This window comes from Rosa rugosa, chromosome 3 (genome assembly GCF_958449725.1).
Source record: "Rosa rugosa chromosome 3, drRosRugo1.1, whole genome shotgun sequence".
Classification (NCBI taxonomy): Eukaryota; Viridiplantae; Streptophyta; class Magnoliopsida; order Rosales; family Rosaceae; genus Rosa; species Rosa rugosa.
This window is the reverse complement of record NC_084822.1, coordinates 35,532,871-35,554,271: the sequence shown is the minus strand read 5'-3', so window position 1 is coordinate 35,554,271 and position 21,401 is coordinate 35,532,871. Positions and strand designations below refer to the sequence as shown.

General features: G+C 42.7%; 2 protein-coding genes across 3 annotated transcripts; both read left to right on the top strand.

Moving 5' to 3' along the window:
• The first annotated feature begins 1,232 nt into the window (after nt 1–1,232).
• Nucleotides 1,233–4,373, top strand: LOC133737640 (uncharacterized). Its single transcript, XM_062165160.1, has one exon. The coding sequence runs from the start codon at nt 1,233–1,235 to the stop codon at nt 4,371–4,373; it is 3,141 nt and encodes a 1,046-aa protein (XP_062021144.1).
• A 7,134-nt stretch (nt 4,374–11,507) lies between these two features.
• Nucleotides 11,508–13,635, top strand: LOC133738990 (probable flavin-containing monooxygenase 1). Of its 2 annotated transcripts, none has more exons than XM_062166696.1 (5): nt 11,508–11,992; nt 12,081–12,318; nt 12,401–12,576; nt 12,674–12,947; nt 13,136–13,278. In XM_062166696.1, the coding sequence occupies exons 1-5, from the start codon at nt 11,555–11,557 to the stop codon at nt 13,144–13,146; spliced, it is 1,137 nt and encodes a 378-aa protein (XP_062022680.1). In that variant the 5' UTR covers nt 11,508–11,554; the 3' UTR covers nt 13,147–13,278. The 2 variants fall into 2 exon arrangements, with proteins under 2 accessions (XP_062022680.1, XP_062022679.1); XM_062166695.1 differs by having other exon boundaries at nt 11,509–11,992; nt 12,674–13,035; nt 13,136–13,635.
• The last annotated feature ends 7,766 nt before the right edge of the window (nt 13,636–21,401 follow it).

Here is a 21,401-nt window from a genome sequence, read left to right as displayed (position 1 = left end):
AGAGAGGAAGTTGTTGGTGAAGATGGAAGAACGCATTCGCCAATGAGAACTTGAATATGCTGCGGAGCTGGGCAAGGGAGATTCTGATTTTGAGTTGGAAGAGGAACTAGCAAACATGGACATAGACTGCAATGACACTCATCAACAAACCAGTTCTTTTGTGTGCGATGGAAAAGCCGACCAAGTACCGGCTGATGGAAAATTCCATATTGAAGATGAGCAGCCAATGATTGAGGTAGAAGAAGAGCCAGAGTTTGAGAAGCCAACTGATATTAGCTTTACAGAAGACTTCATTAGCCATGATGAAGACCTTACTGGCCGCGGCAGAAGCTTCAATAGCCGCGACCATGATGAAGACCTCACCGGCCACTGTAAAGGAGGTGAGGTGGATGAAGGAGTTGTAGCGTCATCATCGCTGAATCAGGTAATGACATTGTCAGCTGACGACGGAGGAGAGGCCGCAGTAAGCATGGTTTGTGTTCTCCCCATGGATTTTTTAGCGCAACCTGACCAGCCACAGTCAATGGAAGGGGATGTTGAGGATACAGTTTTACCAAAAGTTCTTATTGAAGAGCCATCTCATGCTCAGTTCTCCAAACCAACTCAGGACATGGTCAAGCACATCAAACCATTGTATATCACTGCATGTTTTGAAGGATATCCAATGTCTAAAGTCCTAGTTGATGGTGGTGCTGCGGTTAATGTTATTCCGGTGACCGTAGTTTCAAAGTTGAAGAAAGGAGAGAAAGATATTTTACCTGCTGATCTGGCGGTGTATGATTTTTCTGGTAGCAAAAAGAAGACTATGGGAGTGATTCCACTGGAGATTAAGGTTGGGAGCAAAAGCATCATTACTGGCTTCTATGTGATTAACGCTGATACCACCTACAATGCTATATTGGGCCGCGATTGGATCCACAAACACATGTGCATCCCATCCACTCTTCACCAAATGCTTATCTTCTGGAATGAAGATGAGATTGAGATAGTGAGGGCTGATGATAAGCCATTCAAGGCCACGGCTAATGTCGTAGAGGCTGCATACTATGATGAACAGGTTGGCCTATCTGAGATCCGGAGGGAAGACCACACGGGCAAAATTACTGGTGTTACCATGCGCAGGATGATTTCACTTGGCGCCGAGACTGTTTTGGAAGACTCGGAGCGTCCTGCCTTGGCTAAGCTTTTTGATTCAGTCCTTAATGAGTAACACCAAAAAAGAAGATGAGCAGATGGCCGCAGTTGAGAATTCCATGAGCAATCTGCTGGCCTATTGGCACGAGAGGGCCGCCCATTTGGGTGCGGCCATTAACTTAGTAGAGTTTTTGTCTGAAGGTAAACATGAAGATGAGATCCAAATGGAACAGCTCGCCCCTGCTCCGGCCGAGTTAGAGGATACTCCAGCAGAGGTAGAAGATCCTAGAGAAGAAATCAATCTTGGTACTCCCGAAGATCCGAAGCCGCTCTTCATAAGCAAGCTGCTTTCCCGTGAGTTTAAGGAAGAGCTAGTAGCTTTACTTAGGGAATATAAAGATTGTTTTGCTTGGGATTATCATGAAATGCCTGGTTTAGACCGGAGCATTGTAGAGCATAAACTACCTTTGTATAATGATTGTAAACCACATAAACAGCCACCTCGGCGATTTTCCGCCGAGGTGCAGCTAGAAATAAAAAATGAGATAGAACGATTGCTTTATGCTGGCTTTATTCGTACTGCTAGGTATGTGGAATGGATATCTAATGTTGTGCCAGTTAAAAAGAAGAATGGCAAAATTAGAGTGTGCATTGACTTTCGAGATCTGAATGCGGCTACTCCTAAGGATGAATATCCCATGCCCATGGCCGATCTTCTTGTAGATAGAGCAGCACGCCATGAAATTTTATCTTTCATGGACGGCCATGCTGGGTACAATCAAATCTTTGTAGCTGAAGAGGATGTGCACAAGACAGCTTTCAGATGCCCCGGTGCACTTGGAACATATGAGTGGGTTGTTATGCCATTCGGCCTTAAAAATGCTGGGGCTACATACCAACGGGCCATGAACATGATCTTCCATGATCTTATTGGTCGGACAGTAGAAGTATACATAGATGATGTCGTCGTCAAGTCTGGCAAGAAAGTGAACCACATTGCTGATTTAAGACAAGCATTCGAGAGGATGCGAGCTCATAAACTCAAAATGAACCCACAAAAATGTATTTTCGGAGTTTTAGCTGGAAATTTCTTGGGTTTTCTTGTGCATAAATTGGGGATTGAGGTGGACAAGAATAAAGCAAAATCTATCATCAGTGCACCATCTCCGACAAATAAGAAGGAGTTACAATCTTTTTTGGGCAAAGTTAACTTTTTGAGACGATTTATAGCAAATTCAGCAGGAAAGATCCAACCATTTTCATCTCTGTTACGGTTAAGGAATGAGGAACAATTTGTTTGGAAGGAGGAGCATCAGCGCGCATTGGACGTCATTAAGCACTACCTTGCAAACCCACCAGTGTTGGTACCTCCAGTTAGAGGTCGGCCGTTAAAGTTATACTTAGCCGCGGCTGAGTATTCAATTGGTAGCTTCTTAGCCCAAGATAACGATAAAGGGAAGGAACGAGCTGTATACTACCTGAGTCGAATTTTGACGCCTGTAGAGGAAAGGTACACCCCTGTTGAAAAGTTGTGTTTAGCATTGTACTTTTCAGCCATAAAGCTACGACATTACATGTTGCCGTCAATAGTCCAGATTATATCAAAGACAGATTTGATTAAATACATGCTTACTCGGCCAATCATCCGCGGCCGTATTGGCAAATGGACTATGGCTCTTTCAGAGTTTACTTTTAAATACGTGGCGCAAAAATCAGTTAAGGGACAAGCATTGGCCGACTTTTTAGCTCACCATCCGTCCACAGAAATGGAACTAACAGAAGACATTGAAATTGGAACCATTGACACAAAGCTTATGCAAAACAACTTTTGGACAATGCATTTTGATGGTTCCAGTACAGAGACTTCAGCCGGAGCTGGAGTTATGATTGAATCTCCTGAAGGAGAAGTGTTCCAATTTGCCTTTCAACTGGATTTTTCCTGTACTAACAATCAAGCTGAATATGAGGCCTTGATCATTGGAATGGAGATGTTACAAGAGATGGGAGCTCGTCGTGTTCTCATACTTGGGGACTCACAGTTGGTTATTAATCAGCTAGTTAAGGAATTCAAATGTACAAGTTGGTCTTTGTTACCTTATTATGCATTAGCAGACCAGCTTGCCGAGGCTTTTGATAGGATTTCTTTTGTCCATATACCACGAAAGGACAACTCTGATGCCAACGAAATGGCACAACTCGCTTCTGGTATGAAGTTGGGAAAAACTGAGACTAGTCGAACTGTAAAGGTTCTGAGGAGAACGATGCCTGCCTTGCAAGATCGTGGCGTACCCGTGGAAATTTTTGTAATTACTGTGGATCCATCTGATTGGAGATATCACATAATTCGGTTTCATGACAATCCTGAAGGTACACATGATCGTAAGATCAAATATTTAGCCGCGAACTTCATACTCTACAAGGATCAGCTGTATCGCAAAAGTGGTGATGACTTGCTTCTTTTGTGCGTCGGGGGACAAGATGCTCTTAAAGTTCTGCGTGAAGTTCATCAGGGTATTTGTGGAGCTCATCAAGCAGGGATTAAAATGCGTTGGTTAATTCATAGACATGGTTACTATTGGCCGACTATAATGAAAGATTGCATTGAATTTGCTCGTGGCTGCAAACAATGTCAAATCCATGGTTCACGTCAACGAGTACCGGCTGATTTATTGCATCCTATTGTTAAACCGTGGCCGTTCCGTAGTTGGGCCATGGATATAATTGGAAAAATTCATCCCCCATCATCCAAGCAACATGTGTGGATCCTTGTCGCGACAGATTTCTTCACAAAATGGGTTGAGGCCAAGCCGTACACTTCTATCTCAAGTGAAACAGTGATTACCTTCATTAAACAAGAGATTGTACATCGGTTTGGCGTTCCAGAAACAATTGTTGCGGATCGTGGATCCGTCTTTATCTCTGATGCTGTGCATAGTACTGCCAAAGATTTGGGAATACAAATGATTCATTCTACCCCCTATTACCCCAAAGCAAATGGCCAGGCAGAAGCTTCTAACAAGGTGGTGATTAACGTACTAAAGCGAATGATAACAGACAAACCGCGCGATTGGCATAACATTTTGTCCGAGACGTTATGGGCTCTTCGAACCTCCAAGCGGGCAGCAACTAGTACAACACCATTTGCTTTGACATATGGCCATGATGCCATGCTTCCAGTGGAAATGCAAATCCAAGCCCTACGAGTAGCAGAACAAAATAGTCTAACTACTGGTGACTAAACTCAAGCAATGCTACAAGAACTGGAAGAACTGGACCAAGCTAGATTGGATGCCTACAACAGGATTGAAGCTCAAAAACGTGCAATGGCAAGGGATTATGACAAACGGGTTCGAGGCAAGACCTTCGCTCAAGATGACTTGGTTTGGAAGGCGGTCCTCCCTGAGACCGCAAAAGATCCAAAATACGGAAAATGGTCACCCAAGTGGGAAGGACCATTCGCAGTGGATCGAATCCTTGGTAATGGAGCGTATCATCTTCGGGACCTTGATGGCGAGCTCCATTACATGCCTATCAATGGCCAGCACTTGAAGAAGTATTATCCTACTGCATGGGAGATGTCAGAACATTAGTAACAAGTTAAGTAATTCAACTTGATGCTTAGACAATCAATAGTCGACTCACTTGGGGGGGGGGCTACATCTCATGAAATCAATGGTTGAATAGCCACGGCTATCAAATGTCGTGGCTAGCAAAGGACCGCAGCTGAATGTCCATAATTTAATGGACCGTGTTTAAATGGCCGTGAAGGAGTAAGCTTGAAAGCAACAAGAGTTTAAAAGAGCCTATTGAATGTCGCTCAAACATACAGAGATATGTTCGTTAAGCAGGAGATAGTGCATAGATTTGGAGTTCCAGAGACGATTACGGCCGACCGTGGATCAGTATTTATCTCGAAAGCTATGCACACGGTGGCCGACGATCTAGGAATCAAAATGATTTTAAAGTGATCCGACTGTGCAAATAGTCGTCTCACTTGGGGGGGGGATAAGAAACAACATGATGTATCTGGCAATACGTGGGACAAGACAGGTTGGTTGATAATTTAGCTAAGGTTCTAGCTGAGGCTTAGCGATGGATCAGTTGAATTTGTCCAGGATTGAATCTGGTTTAGTCAATAACTTAATTTAGATTGTTTTAGCCGAGGTTCGGCTAATCCTAGCTCAGAATCGGGCTGGTCAATTAAGTCTGTCCTAGCCGAGGTATCGTTGATCTTAATCAAGGTTCGACTCAATGGTGGGTCGTCAAAAGTTAATTTGACAGTCCTCCGTGGATTTGCAGTAATTTAAGAGTTCTAATAAATGTGAATTAGCCGAGGTTCGGCTAATCCTAGCCGAGAATCGGATATGGGATGGTCAATTAAGTCTATCCTAGCCGAGGTTCGGTTGATCATAGAAGAAGTAATTGCAGTAATTTAAGAGTTCTAGTGAATGTGAATTAGCCGAGGTTCGGCTAACCTAGCCGAGAATCAGATATACACCCAATCGAAAAGCACGGTTGGGGTGAAGCAAATTAGTTCACAAGTTATTAAACTTACCTAATGCACGGCTACAACATAAAAAAAAAAAAAAAAGAGGAAGACACAGCCGAATTAAAACGGCCAATTAGTTGGTGCTTGAACCGAGTTAATCAAAGAAGAATCTTCCTCCATGCGTTCCAGTCAATACTAGTCTTGGTCAGCACACTGTCAATGTCTTCTTTCTTGGCCAAGAATTCTTGAGTGGCTTTCCCATGCCTCGAGAAAATTTCAAGCTCGCGGTGATGTTCACTAGATTGCTGTTGGATAGTAGCTATTGTCTGGGTCATACGGTCGCGAACTGCAGTCACACGTTTCTCCAACTCGGCTAATTCTTGAACGTCTTTGTCATAACTATGGCGCAACTCTATTAGCTGTGCAGCTCGAGGACTTTGTCGGGCAACAATATCTCCATAATTTCTTTCAAGTCTTCGGCCAGTGTCCCACTTTTTAAGAGCAGTGATGTAGACAGGAATGCTAGCATCCATAATCTCAAGGTGTTCTTCAATTTTTCGTGTCTTTTCATGACTAAAATAGTGCGCTGAAATCAAAACATTCAGCTCCTCCTTGAAACGGCCGTAGAGGTTATCACTGACCACGCCTACAAGCTCAGTATGACAAAGATCCTCTACAAACTTGGCCGCAACTGCTATTTGGTCATTGTCATCCATCTCTTGTTCATGGTTAGTTTGTTGATGGGTGAGCTTGTCTAGCAAAGCTAAGGTATCTGCGGATAGAAGATGAGTTGTTGGAATGACCTAAACAAAGAAAGAAAAAAAATGAGTGTGGGTGCAATCACACCAAACTAATGAAATACCAGGTTTGTTTAAATTCCAAATCTAGCAAATTACCTGATTAGTTTGTTGATGGTGGAAGCTTGTTGTCTCCTCTACAATCTCGAATGAAGAAGGCTCATGATAATATGATGATTGATTTGGCTCAAAAGATTGTTCCTGCCAACAGATTATTTAGAGCCATGTAAAAAAAAAAAAAAAAAAAAAACCGTGAGACAAGGGTAAGAGGAAAATACCTCATCATCCTTGGGTAGGGATTCAGCAGAAGCTTCAATTGACATGGTGTCTTCACCTTCCACCCAAGTCTCATTGGCAGCTTCATTATCAACGAGGAATAATTCTACTGTGTGGTTGCTATCACCAGAGTTGGAAGGAGATATTTCAGTAATAAGAATGGTATTTCGTTTCTTTGAGGCCGAGTGATTCTTTCCATCTCGGTCATTCGGGCTATCCACATCTTCATCTGTTCGTCCCCTTTTCTGAGCTCGCCTATACTGCGGACCATTGGAGATACCTTTTAACATTCGTGTCGTGAATAGGTCTATCAGATCTGCATTGACAAATTTTGAAGAGTAGCTTGACCACCAGATAGAAAAAGGAGGAGTTGGTCTGCTGCTTGGTTGAAATATTTTCATCTTAAAACGGTTGAAGTGTTGACGGAAGCGTTTTGAAACCGGGATGCACATGCTCTTTGATCTGAACTTTCGGCGCCATGAACTCAAAAGATTTTCAGAATGTTGATATGGGACGGGGCAGCTTTGCATAAACCCAAACTGACGAGCGAAGTAGTTGGGGAGGTAAACCTCAACACCTGGTTTGTATTTGCTGGAGGTTGCAAGCCCATAATGCAGATCCCGTGAAATTAGAAAGCTGGCCCAAGTTTCTCTTAATTGAACTTCACTAAGAACTTCTGATGATTCATTCAAACCAAGTGCAGTGGAGGCTGGATGCCATTGAGAATAGCAAACAGAGAAGCTCTCTAAGCTTCTCAGTGTGTAGAGCATCTTAAAGCAGTCTTCAAAAGACATGTGAGATGAAGGTGTAGCTGTAAGGTATCGGCCGTACATAACATCATGGTTGTATTCAGGCCGAGCAGCAGACAACTGAGGAAAATAAGCTCGTAGCCACAGTTGGAACATCCAAAGCGGACCGCCAACATTAGGATTCATGCGGTCAGTCACAATACGGTGTAAACATCTATAAAGATGAGCAAGAACAGATGGGCCAAGGGCTAGTTTGCTACCAGAAGCTAGGGCCTCGGCTATTGCTGCATAGTCACGAGGGCACTGTCCTGACTTGCAACAAAATATGTACTTGCACAACCAGTAGAACAAGAAAGCCGCGTGTTCATACTCTTTGACCGGTTGTCTTTCTGAAGATTCTTTTGAGTCGACCACACCATATGTGTTATACAAAGTGCTGTAGTTGCGTTGCCTCTTCGATTCGTTTGTAGCATCCATTTGTTCTTCTTTATCATCATATTTGGGAGGAAGAAAGCTATCCATAAAAGCTGTTGGAAGACTGTGGTTCGCACTAATTTCAATGCCAATGGGTAAAAGGCCGGTGATGGTACATATGTCTAAAATTGTAGGACTCATGTAGCCTAATGGCAGATTCATGGTATTAGTAGCAGAGGCCCAAAAGCATAGTGCTGCCGCTAACATGGGTTTTTCTGCCACTATGTCTTGTTCCGTGAGTTTGATGGCATGGAAAATACCAATTTCTTTCCAAAGGTCGCCGAAGTAATGCTCCATCCTTGGAACCCATGCTTTCCACTCGTCTGTAAGAGTTGGCCAACCTCGCGGCTTCCCGGCACGCCACGAAGACCAATCACGTTCAGAAAAATGCCACGAGGTGTCCGTTTGGTACTCATCAAGAACTTGTGAGATTACTTGCGGCATGCCTCCCGGAAAGTGAGGACCCAAATAACAGGATGGTGGAGCATCCCCTGATAATTCATGAATTACTCCTTCATGCACCACATCCTTCATTGACGATAGAGCTTGGTTGTATTTCGCTGAAAATTCTATAGCCTCTTCTTTTACTGCGTCGTCCATGAGGAAAATTGGAGAAGTCACTGCAAGCTGCTGAAATTTTTTATGAGGGATAAGATGTAACAGAGGCTCGGCTTTTGTAGAATCCTTGTTCAAAAAGAAGTCCAGGTACAGGGGAAAGAAATCTAAAGTAATCCTTCTTCATTATGGAATTCGATGCACACCCTTTTAGGATTCCTTATTTAATTGGAATGGGTATCTAATGAAAGGTGAAGAGTGCTCTGAGAATGACTAATTAATTGATTGAATATATAATCATTTAATTCATGGAATTAATTGGATCCGTGATGGCAGCCATTCTATAATTGAAGGTGAATATGGGAGCTATGCCATAATTACGGTTGGCATGAATCAATTAATTAAATATTTGATTATTTAATTCTTGGTTCAGCTGAATAATGGCAGCCACATGTTTTAAGAATGTTGGCAGCCATTCCATGTAATTAAAGGTGCGATAGGGCAAAAGGAAGTTTATGATATCACTTGACATGGGTTTGAATTAATTCAATTAATTCAAGGGAAGGAAAGTAGCATAATGCACGTTTCCTTGGAAGACAAGAATTATTCGTTATGGAATGCTCGGCGCCTCGGCAAACTCTAAGGCCGAAATTTATAATAAAAAAAAGGGGAGCGATTCGGCTAGAATTATTGAGGCCTAGCTACCTTAAAAAAGAAAGCCACGGCTTGATCTGAAGCCGAGTTATAGAAGAAAAGGAGAGTTCGGCTAGCGTTCGGCTAGACTTCATAAAGCCGAGCTCCATAAATTATTTGTGTTTTGACTCAGTTAGCTTTTATAAAGCCAAATTTCATAGAAGTATTTACCTTTGAATAGAGTCATGAAGCTGAGATCTATTAATTATTTTAACTCGGCTAGCTATTTTTGAAGCCGAGGTTCAGAAAAAAAAAAAAATTTCACGGTCAAGCTGGGCCGAGGAACAATAATTGAAGTCAAACTTACGGTCAATTAAGGCCGAGCTGGTGGCAGCCCAGTTGAGTTACTTACAAAGAATGGAAGCGTACCAGACATGGCATGGTGTAGTTTGGAGCAGATGAGTTAGAAAAGTAGGCCCTTGCCAAACCAAAGTACATCGGTAATCCTACAATCCCTTAACCACTCGGCATTGAAGCCGAAGCTCAAGGGACTGGGGGGGCTCTGTTTGAACCTAAATTTAGCAAGGCCTACGTGGCGTTAAGTCGGGTCCTACATGAAGCAGGTCTGGGACATAGTGAGCCGTGATACAATAAATATTTAGCCGAGGCCCAGCTTCACTTCAGCCGAGGTACGGCTCACTTCAGCTGAGATCCGGCTCACTTCACCTCAGCCGAGGCCCAGCTTCACTTCAGCCGAGGTACGGCTCACTTCAACTGAGGTCCGGCTCACTTCACCTCAGCCGAGGTCCAGCTTCACTTCAGCCGAGGTACGGCTCACTTCACTTCACCTCAGCCGAGGTCCGGCTCACTTTACCTCAGCTGAGGTCTGGTTTACTTGCGGCTGAGATGGTTCTATCCAAAACCCGTCAGAAACACTGATAGCATGACATTATGAGCAGATAAATGCCAACTTCTACGTTACAGCACTAAGTGTGGCTGTTACAAAATAATCATTGAAGAGTCATGATGGCTGATTGTCAGTTATGCACATCAAATGAATTTTATTCTTAGAATTCAATTTGTAATCAATCCAGTCTCAACAATTAAGGCTGAGATTGTACGTATTAGTTTTGTTATCTTTATTCTGTACTATAAAAGGGGCCGTAGACATCTTTGTTAAAGGTCCTCGACCAAACGCTCTACGTGATTATTCAAATTTTATCTCAATACATTTCAACATTTTTACAACACTTATCAATCTTCACGTGCTTATCTTAAGGCTTTTATTTTACCGGTACTTATCTTTCCTGCACTTTACTTCGTTGCTCTTTACATTCTTGTTATTTATTTTCCTGCACTTTATTTCCCGCAGTTTACATTCTTGTTATTTATCTTCTTGCATTTTATTTGATGCACCTTTACATTCCTGCACTCGTTAAGAAAATCACCAGAACGTTTGGATCTAGTAAACAAGTTTTCTAGCATTCATGCGTTTCTTTGTTCATACCCGTATAGAATCAAGGCATCAGGGTAATAATTTATACTTTGATTTTATTTTTACCGTGACTTGTGAGTATCTGCATCCCATAGATCTATCAATTGTCACTCGCACTTTCACGTCCACTCACCGAGTTGCACAGCACGAACATTCCGGCTAGGTAAAGCCGATCTGTGCTAAAGTCCTTGCATTCAAGGCAGAGAGAACCCTGCGGCCGAGATTGATCCTTCCTCGGCCCACAATCAACTGATCAGAAGTCATCGACGCAAGATCTATAAACAGAACAAAACCTCGCTTGGCCTACTGGCCGCGAGTTGGCACGCCCGCTCACACGTCACCACTCCAGAAGGACACGTGTAAGCCAAAGAAGCCCTCGGCCTAGTGACACGCGGCCGAGACGATTTTTGAGCGAACAAATCTATAATCTATATGACAAAAGCCACCGTGGTGAAAAAGGGAGACTTTCTTTTGAAGAGAAATACTCTTGAAGGCCAATGAGAGTTGGTTCAGTTGGCAAGGGCGGACTTGAGGTGTAAACCCACACAAGTTCGATCCCCACTACCAACAATCTCTCATTTGGTGGGCAATCTAAAAAATGTCGTGCATAATTCCATACCAATGGGCTGGGCTGGACTGGGACACTGGTCAGTTTCGTAAGTCATGTTGGGTTGAGGTCGTAGGTTTGCCCTAACTCTGATAGTATAGGGAAGCCTCCCTCTTACCTTTTTTTTTTTTTTTCGTCCGAAGCATCCCTCTTACCTAAACTTTCCTTATTCAAAAAAAAAAAAAATTACTCTTGAAGGCGTGGCAAATTTAGACACTGATAATGGGCACGTGAGTCCAAGTTTTTGCTATTGTCAGTCTTTTTTTGTTATTTTAAAGGAATTTATCCAAGTACTGGCATATAAAGACTGACAATAGCAAAACTTGGATCAGACATTCAGACCGAATGGATAAGCAGGTGGCAATCGTCGGAGCTGGGATCAGTGGCCTTCTTGCCTGCAAGTACACCCTCTCGAAGGGCTTTCATCCCATTGTTTTCGAATCCACTAGCACCATTGGAGGCGTATGGACCAGGACTGTAGAGACTACAAAGCTCCAAACTCCTAAAGCATTCTACCAATTCTCAGATTTTCCATGGCCATCTTCTGTGAAAGAGGACCATCCTAACCAGAATCAGGTGATAGAATACATCCAGTCGTATGCTCGCCATTTCGACTTGCTCAAGCACATCAAATTCAATACCAAAGTGTGTGGTATAGAGTATGAAGGCCCATCTGAGGAGGAGATGCAATCTTGTAGTCTTTGGGGAGGCACTGGAGAAGCATTCAGCTCAGAAGGGAAATGGAAAGTTGTAGTAGAAGAGAAGCAAAGCCTTTCAACTAAGGTATATGTGATTGTAGGTTTCGATTTTCTCTACGTTATATTGTCAGACTGTTTATAATATTGCTATACTAATTGAGTTTGACAAACAGACTTATCTAGTAGACTTTGTGATCCTCTGCATCGGACGATTCAGTGATGTTCCAAACATTCCTGAATTCCCTCCGAACAACGGACCGGAAGCATTCCATGGAAAGGTTATACATTCGATGGAATACGCCGATATGGATTATGAAAGCGCTTCTAAATTCGTGACTGGAAAGCAAGTAACAGTTATCGGGTCTCAGAAATTTGCAATGGACATTGCAATGGAATGTTCAAATGCTAATGGTGATGAAAGACGTGATCATATACTCAGAGTATGTATATGACTTTTAATCTTCAATTATTAATTAGTTGGTTTAATTTGCAGGGATAGAACATCCATGCACATTGTTGTACAGAACAGAACACTGGAATATACCAGATTTCTTTCCATGGGGTGTGCCTCTTCCATTACTCTACTTGAATCGCTTCTCCGAGCTCTTGGTTCATAAGCCTGGCGAAGGATTCCTGCTTAGTCTCCTTGCAGCACTGCTTTCACCTCTGGTAAACTTGTGTTCAAGTTTTCATACTAGCTAGTCAATTTGTAAAGATTGATCGATGTTTATTAATTAATCTGCAAGTATATGTATATATTGAACAGAGATGGGCGTTTTCAAAATTTGTGGAAACATATGCAAATAACAAGCTAGGATTATACAAGTATGGGATGGTACCTAAGCAGACATTCCTTCAAGATATGAGTTCTGGTTTGGTAGCATTAGTGCCTGAAAAGTTTTATGACCGAGTGCAAGAGGGAAGCATCATACTCAAGAAATCTCCGAGAAACTTCGGATTTTGCGAAGAAGGAATTTTGGTTGAAGGGGAAGTCTCGCCTCTGAAGACGGATTTGGTCATATTGGCTACAGGCTTTACAGGTGAGAAGAAGCTCGAAGACATCTTTGTGTCTCCCACCTTTCAGAATTACATAACGGGACCGCCCGAGGCAATATTGCCCCTCTACAGGTTAACTAGCTCTTATTTTTCAATAGATATTGTTATATAGGGTAACATTTTCTTGTCGGAAACCTAACATTTTATATATTTCAACATATAATTTATTCAGGCATTGCATAAATGGACGAATTCCACAACTAGCTGTAATTGGTTTCTCCGAGAGTATCTCAAACTTGTACACCTCCGAGATGAGATGCAAATGGGTAACTGAGCTTCTTGGAGGCACGTTTAAGGTACCAAGCATAAAAGATATGGAAAAAGATGTGAAGAAATGGGACGAATATGCGAAGCGATATGGGGGAGAATACTACCGGAGATCATGCATCAGTGCCCTTCATTTATGGTACAACGACCAATTGTGCAAGGATATGGGATGGAACCCCAAGAGGAAGAAAGGACTGCTTGCTGAACTTTTTGAGCCTTATGGTCCAATGGATTATGTTTCCCCTTGAAATGGTTAACAGTAATTTTTTTTTTTTTTTTTTTTGAAATAATGGGGTTTGGAACTCAGTCAAACTAGGAGGCTCATCCCCATGCTCATGTTATTATTAATAATATTTTGCCGCATCAGGGGGATGTAACCCCGAGCATGCATAGTTACGTTACAAATATCCTCATAAGGAACATCTTGTAAGAAGTCAGGAGTCTCAACTAAAGAAATATCCACAACATAATCTAGACTAGCAAAGTGAGCGCTATTTGTTTCACGAAAAATATGTTGAATTCTAACATAATCAAAAGCTTGCATATAGTCTCTACAATCTTCAAGAATTCGACTAACCTCTGAGTTGTCCTCCACTTAGTGATTCATGGTAGCAACAAGGATGGAACAATCACAGATCACGAAAAATATGTTGAATTCTAACATAATCAAAAGCTTGCATATAGTCTCTACAATCTTCAAGAATTCGACTAACCTCTGAGTTGTCCTCCACTTAGTGATTCATGGTAGCAACAAGGATGGCACAATCACTGATTATAATGAATCATTGATTCAAGAAATTATTATGAGCTCCTATGTATGACTTCTTATTTGTTGGAAAGGGGCCAAGCAGAGCTTGGGCGCGCAAAAACAAAAAATAAACGAAAGAAAACGTACGTTTTCTCATGTGCTAGTACAAATGGCCTTCGGCTGACCTGCACCATACAAATCACCAACGTAGGAGGAGATAGCAGCGAGAGCAGGTTCACTGGAAGGAATAACCTGGGCAAACCACAGTGAATAAACTATAATTTTATGAAATTCATAAAACCTCACTCCTTCCTAACTTTAGAGGAGCATGATTCAATAAATGATTCTAATAAAAACTTCAACAAATTATGCCTCTTTTTCAGATTTTCTAAAGGGTCCTACATTATTGTGTTTTGAGGAAAAATAGATCGATTGCTATCATTTTTTAAAGAGAACAATGCACTAACAGTCCTTCAATTCTTGTGCACTGGCCAATTTGATAGCCAGACTTACAATGGTATCAATGTGATACATATATAGACTCAAAACTTGCTATCAACGACATACTTCCGTCAATGTTCCGTCAATCATCTGTCGAAAATGATGATGTGGCATGCACGTGGGGCAGATGATAAGGCAAAAATGTCTTTTTAACTTGTTAATAAAATAAATTGAATTACACTAAAAAAAAAAATCATTGGTCATATTAGGCCTGGCATGTGAGCCCGTGACCCGCAAACCCGCCCGAAACCCGCACGGTTAAAGCCCGCACTAACCCGCCCATTTATTAAATTCGTGCTAAGAAAGCCCGCACGCAAAAAGCCCGCAAATTAACGGGCCTTGCGTGCTAAACCCACTGGAACCCATTGGAACCCGTTTACTTCCAAACAAACCCACTTCGACCCTTTCCTCTCTGGAACGTAACCCTGAAGCCTGAATGATTCAGACTGAATCTGAGCACAGCAGCCTCCCATTCATTTCCGTCACCCAAATCCCAACTCTCTCTCTCTGCGCGCCCAATTTCTCAAGGTATTGGATCTGTCTTTTGCTTTGGGTTTTCTTCGATTCCTTGCAGTTTTTGTATCTGGGTATTGCATTTTTTATAATATGAAATCTGAGTGTGTTCTGGGTTTGAATGATGGAGTTTTTGTTGTGATAGATTTCTGGGTTTTTGTTGTGATTTCTGGGTTTTTGGTGAGCTCTCACTCTACTCTACTCTAACTCTCTTTTTGGTGATTGAAAAGTTTGAATCTTTGAGTGAATTTGATCGAAGATCATTGCTAAATATGATTCATTTGATGATAAAGTTTATAAATCTTTATCGAACAATCAATATATTGGGTGTGGACTGTAAACCTGAGTTGGTTATTTTAAAAAAAAATTGATTAATGGTGGTGGAAGGTAGCAGGGATAAATCGATTACAAGTTGGAGATAGAAGAAGGTAAATGGCTATGTGTTCTGTTGAATCAGTTTGGGTTCAGTGACCCTAAAACTGCTGTAATTGGTTTGGTCAGTTTATTGAATTGATGGTAATATTGGTTTGTTGTTGGAATGGTTTCAGCTACAGTTTGGGTGGTGTTATGCTTATGCAAAGTTATTAAGTGATGAGTTGGTTATTATTGTGGAAATGTCTTAAGAAGTGATAATTAGTTGACCAATAAATTTGGGAAATGAGCAGATTGTATCTTTTGCCCAACTATCGGTGATTATAAACTGTGACTTTATATCCAGAAATTGTGATTACTTGAAATCTATGCAACAGTTATTTGAAGCATCTGTTTGACATTCTTCATGGTGTCTTAGTGATGGATCCGCTTGAATCCTCAAATATGATAAGAATGTGACAGCCAAGGGAAGATACTTGTACGTGAGAGGTGTGAAATGAACAAGAAAGCATTATCAGATCCGAGAGATACTCAGTAGTGATGTGCCGAGGGTTGGAGTCTTGCTTGGACAGTTTTGGACATTGTAAGTTGATAATGGATTGCTTGGACAGGGTTGTAGTCTTCTGTCCAGTGATTGAGAGACAAGGTTGCTTCCTTTCTGTGAACTTGAGGACTGCCAAACCTCAGAAATGGTATTAGATGAGTTTGACAAAAAGTCTTATAAGAATGTGCTAGATCTGTTAATATGCTGTATGGACTTCAAGGTTTGAAGCTAATTGAAATAAGAGCACCTTGTAGCTGTCCTTGTAGGATACTCAAATCGAAGTTTTTGTTTCATTTGAAAAGGTAGATTTGAATTATACTTTTTATTGAATTTTTTACTTGCATCTGGAAACATAAATTAAAAAAAAAAATTTAAAAAAAAAAAATTAAAAAAAAAAAAATAAATAAATAAATAAATCTGTTAACGGGTTTTACCGGGTTCCAACGGATAACCCGCAAACCCGCCGGGTTTAGCCCGGGAAACCCGTTAACTTAACGGGTTTTACCGGGTCGGCCCGTTAAAAACCCGGCCCGTTAAGAACCCGCACCGTACCCGCACTATACCCGCACATTGCCAGGCCTAGGGATAAACTGGTAATAATGGCATACATTGACCATCTTTCCTTTCTTGGGGAACTTGGGCCCAAACCAGGCGAGCCCACACACAACACCACCAGAAACGCAACCCAGCAATCCATCCCAACAACACATCGAGGAAGACAGCTTGCCCGTGCCGCAAAGACGAATAAGTGGACAGCAGCGCATCGATGGCAGATCCGATCTAGTCACATCCAGGCAAATTCCAGCCAAAACCAAGGAAGAGAGTCACAAAACTCAAATCATCTCCAAGGAGGAGATCAACGTCTGCCAACACAGAAACCAGAACAAGAGAAAGATACCGGAGATCCACAAATGGATCAAAGGGACAGACAATCAAAGATTGTGCAGTCCCCCCTTGAGGCACGACCTTATTCACCTGATTTACGTGCAATAACGGGAAAGCCCCGTTTAAAACAGTGCTCCGGGGGGAGCATATATACAATCCATGGCAGAAGGAAAAACTCTAGAGGTAGCAACAATAAAAGGTGGCCAAAGATTTGAGAGGTGAAAGAAGTTGAAATTTGGACTGGAAGGAACTGGGGTGAAAGCAAGCAGATCGGAAAACAAACTCAAACGGAAAGCATAGACTAGGAAGAAAAGAACAGAACAAACAAAGAAGGACAACAGAAGGGAAATAGGCCGAAAAAAGAGGCACGAAGCCTCAGATCTGGGATAGAACCCAGGGAAAATTGCCCACGAAGGGCAAGGAGGAAAGCCACCAACTCTCAAGGTGTTAGAGAGAAAACCCACAGAGAGAGGTTTCTTGCAAGGCCATACATAAAAGATAACAACATACAGCAGTTAACATTGGAACAAAAATTAACAAGAAAAACAATTGTGGTGATGTTTCAACTTACGTGGGGGCGGCTACAATATGATATATCCGAAAACTAAATATTGTATTTACAATTATAGATTTTGAACTTTTGTACTTTCAATCAATCTCAACATCTGCATGTGATGTTGGTACCAGTTGATTAGAGTTAGCGTACTCCATTGTCGATTAGTTTGGCTCCCCAATATTGTCTAATATGATATTGTCTCTAATCATTAATTCATTATTAAGTGTGGAGTTTTCAAAAGATTCTTGCTGCAATAATTTTTTTTAAAACACCTCCTATTTTAGGATAAGTAAATGAAATCCCTATTCCAGATTATATTATATTATATTTATACTCTATACTAAAGGCAAATCCCAAAAGTGCAATAAGACCTAGCCGCTCGGCTAGGGTTTACTTGTTGGCCTCCCGTCTTCGACAAATTTCCCAAAATCATGGCTCTTGCCAAAATCGATCCTTCCTCTGGCGTGTTCTGTGTTGTCTTGGGGCGTGCTACTGAATGCTTTTCTTTGCTTTTCCTCTTCCTTATGCTTGATGTTTACGACTTTGGAGGAGGACTATTAGATCCGGGTGTGGATCTAATTCTGGTTCCTTATGTGTTGGGTGAAGGAGGTACTGCGATTAGCAGAATCGATCCTTCGAGGTGGAGAAGTTTTCTGTCCTCTGATGGTAGCGTTAATGGTGGCGCACAAACCTGGTCGTCGAGCCCAAAATCATGTGGTCGGCGAGGACTGGTCGTGGTGAATCTGATGCGTCTCGACGGATCTCGTTTGGGGCGTTTTGGTCTGGGTGATTTTGGAGATAAGGGTAGCGATCGACGGATGGTGAAGGATGGGGACCTGGCTCGATCTGCTCTCCTAGGCGGAGCCAATGGCTGGGGTAGGAATCGACCTGATTATGATGGTCTAGCAGTGACTCTGTACCGGAGCTTTGCAGCGGTGTGGCAAGTCAGAGGTGGTGGTGGGGTGCCCTTAGCAGTTCTTAGGGTGTCCTTCGTAAGTGCCTTGTGGGCTGGGCCTTTGTGGGCTAACTAGTAGGCCTACTGGGCTTGTTTGATTTTGGAGGGGATGGAAGGTGACTTGTCATCAGGCCCGGCCCTGGCCCAGGGCAGGCAGGGCGATAGCCCAGGGCCCAAGTTTTGAAGGGTGACGGCCTAGGGCCCAAATTGAAGCAGTAGATGGGTAAAAAAAAAAAGTATTTCTATTAGGAATATGAGAAAATGAACAGCAAGAGTGCGATCTTTGGGCCCCAAACTCCCAAAGTATGCATTGATGGGCAATTGTTTACAATATATAAAAGTTGAAGCAGCTAGTGCTAGACAAAAGGGAATGCAAGAGTGCGATTAAATCATATTTTGCATTGATGGGCAATTGTTTACAATATATAAAAGTTGAAGTAGCTAGCGTGCTAGACAAAATGAATGCCTGTCTTGGGCAGTTCACGCTGCTGCAAGCCTGCAATTAAACCAAAACAGCAAGAGCAGTTCACATGTGGGAGTGTTGCAACTTGAAAAAAAAAGAAGAAGGAAGACAGCATTGGGTTTTCTCTTTGGCAGATTATTTTTTTCAACTTCAAATTCTTCTCTTCTTCCTCTCATTCTCTCAATTCACAACTCTCAAGTCCCAAATCTCATTAATCATGGAGCAAATCGAGCATCACAGCATTATGGTGTCATTGGTGTAAAAATTGTGAACAAAGACTCAAGGACTCAAGGAGGGAGGACGGGAGGCTTGCGTTGCCAGCATATTAGATTTCTCACATTCAACCATTCAGGTTCTATTGTTCATTCAATCATTTGTTCGATTGATATTTGTCCTTTTGTTTTTTATTAGAGTAATGTTTCCTAAGAAATATGCTTCTGGTAGTGAAAAAAGAAAAAGAACAAAACAACAAGAAGATTTTATAAGCTCCCAAAGAGGTTCTTTAGATAAGTTTTTTAAGAAAAGAGGTGTTTCTTCGGAAAATCATGGTGAAAATGAGGTAACTGAAGGAGTTCAAGATATAGGTGAGTCTGCTGAGAAAAGAATATGTTGAAAAATATTGAGCTTGAGCACATAATTGATGATTTTGCTTCTAAAAGTGCAAGAAGAAATCATTTTAGATGAGATTTGATTGATATAAAGTGATGTAATGTTTATTTTTCGGGGTATTGGTTTTATGTCCCCGCCCCCCCCCCCCCCCCCCCCCGTTGTATCATTTTTTTTTTTATCAATATAAAATATTTTTGATTTTTTTTTTTATATAAAGGGCCCAATTTTATTTTTCGCCCCGGGCCTTGAATTTCCCAGGGACGGGCCTGCTTGTCATCTTCCATTCCTAGCATTTAGTTTTTTTTATCATGTCGTAAAGATCAAATTCTCTGAGGATCATTTTACTCATTTAACTTCGGAGGATTTTGATATTTGTTTGGAATAATGGTGCATGGATTTCCTAAAAGATGGGTATACTGGGGGTTTCCTGGGTCTTATTCTTGCTTTAGAATAGGTTTTAGGGTTCCCTAGGGAACGATTCTTTCTGTCGACCCTTGTACATACCTCCAATAATATGGAGTATTTACTACATCACCAAGCATAAGTAACACCCACTTTGGGACATCCACAAGACATGGCAAGGCCCAACCGAGACATACATCGTGTAGCCCTATGTTCAGGCTACGCGGCGGTATCCGGAAGTCACAAATCCGCCACCGGGAAGCCACCTTTCCGCCCTTGCCAAGATGCCACCACAACATAGTTTTCTACATGCTTCTAGGATTTCTAGACTAGAAATATGTGGAAACTTGTCCCACATCGAAGAATAAGTAGAGGAAGGGCATTCCTTCATCTATAAAAGGAATGCCTCCTCTCACTTAAACACATTCCACATTCATTACATCTCTTGTAATCTTGTTAGGCCGCAAGGCTCGACACACTAGTATAGCTTTCAAGTGGACGTAGTCTCCCGCTCATGCGGAGGCGAACCACTATACATCTTGTGTCAATCTCTCTCTCTCTCTATTTATTTATAGCTAACTAGAGATCCCTACGGATAACTAACGTTAACATTGGCGCCGTCTGTGGGAAGCCAACACAGTGGCTTCGTCACCTACCGTGGGCTAAGTCTGCTTAGCGGAGCTTGAAGAAATTTCTTCCTTCTTTGAGTTCATGTTTGAATTAATGTTTCTTGGCGGCAACTAGAGCAGAGTGTGCAGAAATTTGCACCTTGAGGGTCGGTCAACACGTGGTCAACGCCCAGCGGAGTTAGTCAACGCCCATGGAGTGGTCAAAACTTGCAGAAACTGCTCAAAACACCAACATTGGGGCGGTCAATGCTTGGTCAACGCCCGGCGGTGTCGGTCAACGCCTGGCGGGGTCGGTCAACGCCCATCAAGGTTTGGTCAACGCTGACCATGGTTGGTCAACGCCACAAAAAAAAAAAAAAAAAAAAAAAAAAAAAGGAGCTGCATCACTGCTCTGGGCACCCAGAAAATTTCTCTGGGCACCCATCTCCTTTGTTTTCAAATTTTTCCCGCCAGCTGTAGCAACCAACCACACCTGCAACTCCTCCGCTCCGCCCAGCTTCGCCGCTGAGAGCTCCTCCGCCCAACTTGCATCTCCGCCGCACTTGGATCATCCGCCGAGCTCCAGACCCGCCTCAGCGTCTCCGGCGGTAGATCACCGCCGACCTTCCATCAAGCGGCTTCCAAGCTCCAATCATGGCGGACAACCATCGAACCGGGTCCCCGCTGAGCTCCAAGCCTCCGCCGAGCTCCAAACGTCGCAGGAGGCCACCGCCGGACTTCTTCCCCCGCTGAGCTCGGATCCTCAGCCAACCTCCGGGTCACCGCTGAGCTCTTCCGCCGAGTATCTCCGCCGGACTCGAGCTCGGACTCCGCTCCGCTGAACTCGAGCTCAGAGCTTCCGCTCTGCTTTGCAGCTCCGCCGAACCCGAGTTCCGCCGAACCCCGGGCCTGCTGCTAGTTTCCACCGGACTGCTCCTACCGCCAAACTCCGCTAGGAATCACCAGCGGCACACCACCGCCCAACTCACCGGCAACCTTCCTCCGATGAGCAACT

Coding starts and splice junctions, on each gene's coding strand:
- LOC133738990 (XM_062166695.1), top strand. CDS start 11,555: ATGGATAAGCAGGTGGCAATCGTCGGAGCTGGGATCAGTGGCCTTCTT. Junction 11,993..12,080: donor AGCAAAGCCTTTCAACTAAG/GTATATGTGATT, acceptor TTTGACAAACAG/ACTTATCTAGTAGACTTTGT. Junction 13,036..13,135: donor GCAATATTGCCCCTCTACAG/GTTAACTAGCTC, acceptor TAATTTATTCAG/GCATTGCATAAATGGACGAA.
- LOC133737640 (XM_062165160.1), top strand. CDS start 1,233: ATGGCCGCAGTTGAGAATTCCATGAGCAATCTGCTGGCCTATTGGCAC.